This window comes from Hipposideros armiger, unplaced genomic scaffold, assembly GCF_001890085.2.
Source record: "Hipposideros armiger isolate ML-2016 unplaced genomic scaffold, ASM189008v1 scaffold_221, whole genome shotgun sequence".
Lineage (NCBI taxonomy): Eukaryota > Metazoa > Chordata > Mammalia > Chiroptera > Hipposideridae > Hipposideros > Hipposideros armiger.
In genome coordinates, this window is record NW_017731571.1 from 573,412 (window position 1) to 576,410 (window position 2,999).

Sequence of the window (2,999 nt, forward strand, 5' to 3'; positions counted from 1 at the left end):
TATTATTTCCTTTCTTCCACTCACTTTAGGCTTGTTTGTTCTTCTTATTCTAGTTCCTTTACGTGTAAAGTTAGATTGTTTAAAATTTTTCTTTTTTCTTGAAGTAGGCCTGTCTTGCTATTAATCTCCCTCTTAGAACTGGGTTGGCTGTGTCCCATAGATTTGGGGTCACTCTGTTTCCATTTTCACTTGTGTCACAGTGTCTTTTGATTTTTTCCTTGATATCATTGTTAACCATTCATTGTTTAGTAGCATGTTATTTAGCCTCCATGGGTCTATGTGTTTTTCAGTTTTCTTCTTGTGATTGATTTCTAGTTTTGTAACATTGTGATTTAAGATGTTTGATATGACTTTAGTCTTCTTAATTTTATTGAGACTTGTTTTATGGCCTGACATATGGTCTATCCAGGAAAATGTTCCATGTGCACTTGAAAAGAATTTATATTCTGTTGCTTTTGGGCAAAATGACCTAAACATATCAATAAATCCATCTGGTCTAATGTGTCATTTTCAGGCCACCATTTCCTTGATTTTCTGTGTGGATGATCTATCCACTGATGTCAACATGTTGTTAAAGTCCCCTATTATTACTGTATTACTGTTGATCTCTCTCTTTATACCCATCAATATTTGCTTTACATATTTAGGTTCTCCTATGTTGGCTTTGTAAACATTTACAAGAGTTATATCATCTTGTTGGGTTGATCGCTTTATGATACATCCTTTTTTGTCTATTGTTACAGTCTTTGTTTTCAAGTCTATTTTGTAAGATATACATATCGTATTACTAAACCAGCTTTTTTTTTCATTTTCAGTTGCATGAAATGTCTTTTTCCATCCCTTTCAGTCTGAGTGTGTCTTTCGATCTGAAGTGGGTCTCTTGTAGACAGCATTATGTACAGGTTTTTTATTTTTTATTAATTCAGCCATGCTATGCCTNGAAGTGCAGGAGATTACATGGGCCTGAGGGTGTTGAATAGTTCATTGTTTACTTACATGAGGCTGAACATCCAACAAGCAAACTTTGTTTTTAGCTAGGACAGACCGAACTGAGTCTATACTTGTGCCGTAGTAGTTGTTTTTATATTCACCATATTCAATAAACCTGTGGAAAATTAGACACGCCTCAGAATCATTTATGAATTAAATACATATATAAGTGGCAAGACATAATTCATATATATAAAATGCTTTTGCTGAACATGACATTTTTTTACTGTGTTTAATAAAATAAATAGGGCCAAGTGCTCCAGAATGTCAATTTAAAAAAAATCTTTTATTTTACATTTTCAAATCAGTAACACTTGCTTGTGTTACACTTAAGCAGAAAAAAGTACTTTAGTCCAGCAGTACTCTAATGTTTTCCATCACCTCTTTTTCAGAACTAATGTAATGCAATAAAACAGTGAATAAGCCAAACAATAGAAACTACTGAAATTTCACTGCACACGACAGAATATCCAAGCTCAGCTTTAGAACTAGAGGAGGAACTAGTTGGTGGCTTAATGGAACCAGGGCAGCTGATTATGTGCTATAAAAACATAATTGCTGTGCCAAACACGAAAAAAGCATTTTGATGTTTCAATAAAATCCCACAATCCTGCATTAAAACACACATTGCTCCCTGACACCCTAAAATATTCATGCTTAAGCAAATGGCAGATCTGGGGATAGGGGACTTAGGGCTAGCTAGAGGATATGATGCAAACAAGATGATTAGCATTATTTCAATTTTGTGAAAAGCTAATGAGAAAGGGAGGTGTGTATGGAGGAAACTATGGAACTAGAGATCTATTACATAGCTGTTAGGTTTTAAAATAAAATCCTATCCAAATTATATGTTAAGATTCAATGAGTGGAGTGGAAAGAGGTCACAATAAGACACTAGCAACCTTCCTTCAGTCTTCAAAATAATTCCTACATGTTTAACATACCAGAAACACAGCAGCTCTAGGTTATTAAAAATTATAGGTGAAAATTGATAATAACTACTAGCTGAATTATCACCTTTTTATTGATTTCAAATATGAAAATTAAAATACATTTCAAATGGAAGGGAACCCTCAGTTGTATAAAACTGGATATATAGGCACATACTTAAAAACAAGTCACACAAAAGTCTGAAAAACTTACACTTACTTGTTATTTTGTACATCTGTCTCAAACAAATGTTTGGAAATGAAAATATATTCAACACCATCACTCTCCTGGCTTCTTCTTGCTCTGGTAGTATCTGTGATTTAATTAAAAGAGTTTAGAAAAGCACATCGGCAACCCTAAGGAAAATGCTAAAAAAGAAATCATGTATTTAATTAAAGTACTTTTCTTAAATAAAATTTAAAAACTTATTGAAAAGCAAATAATTAATAAACTATAGTAAAATACCATTAATTTAGTTATTAAAATTATATTGATTTGAAGATGGATTCAAAATTAAATTGCATTGTGTCTGTGATATTGTTCATTATTTTAAAGGTACTCTTCTTATACGTTAATTAAATAAAAATGGTATTTCAACCCTTGAGAAATAACTCCTTTCTTTTGCAAATAATATGCATATTATCATTATTTATTGATCTTTATTCATTGAAGTAAGTATAATGCCCACTAGGTTGTAAGGTAAACTCTGAAATTATTTTACACTTCCACACATGGCACATAGTAGGTATACTATCAATATTTTGTTTCACTAACTGAATGAAGTCACAGACCTCTATGCGCTATTCATTCCTCCTTTGCAAAATCATAAACATCTACTTGGAATACTACTGAACTTCCAATCTTTCAGTAATTTTGCCTAATTATTTTCTACTGAATTGTAATGGAGCAGAAAAATACAGGATTAACTTCAAAAACAAAAACCTAAGGAGTTACAGTGACAATAGGGAAGTGAAAACCTGACTACAGTTCATCCTTCCTGCTAATTACAACTAAAATCTCTAGATTCAAAACAACTATTTGAGTACTTTGAAAATAAATAAAGGAGGTAGATTGTGGAG

General features: G+C 32.1%; 1 protein-coding gene across 1 annotated transcript in view; it reads right to left on the reverse strand.

The window, feature by feature from the left end:
- Positions 1–2,999, reverse strand: part of MPP7 (MAGUK p55 scaffold protein 7) — a 288,725-nt gene that overhangs the window by 11,531 nt on the left and 274,195 nt on the right. The window contains exons 14-15 of the mRNA XM_019654387.1: positions 2,140–2,233; positions 997–1,105 (exon numbers count right to left, since the gene is read on the reverse strand). Of these exons, the coding sequence (XP_019509932.1) occupies positions 997–1,105; positions 2,140–2,233 (203 nt within the window). The remainder of the gene's footprint in view (positions 1–996; positions 1,106–2,139; positions 2,234–2,999) is intronic.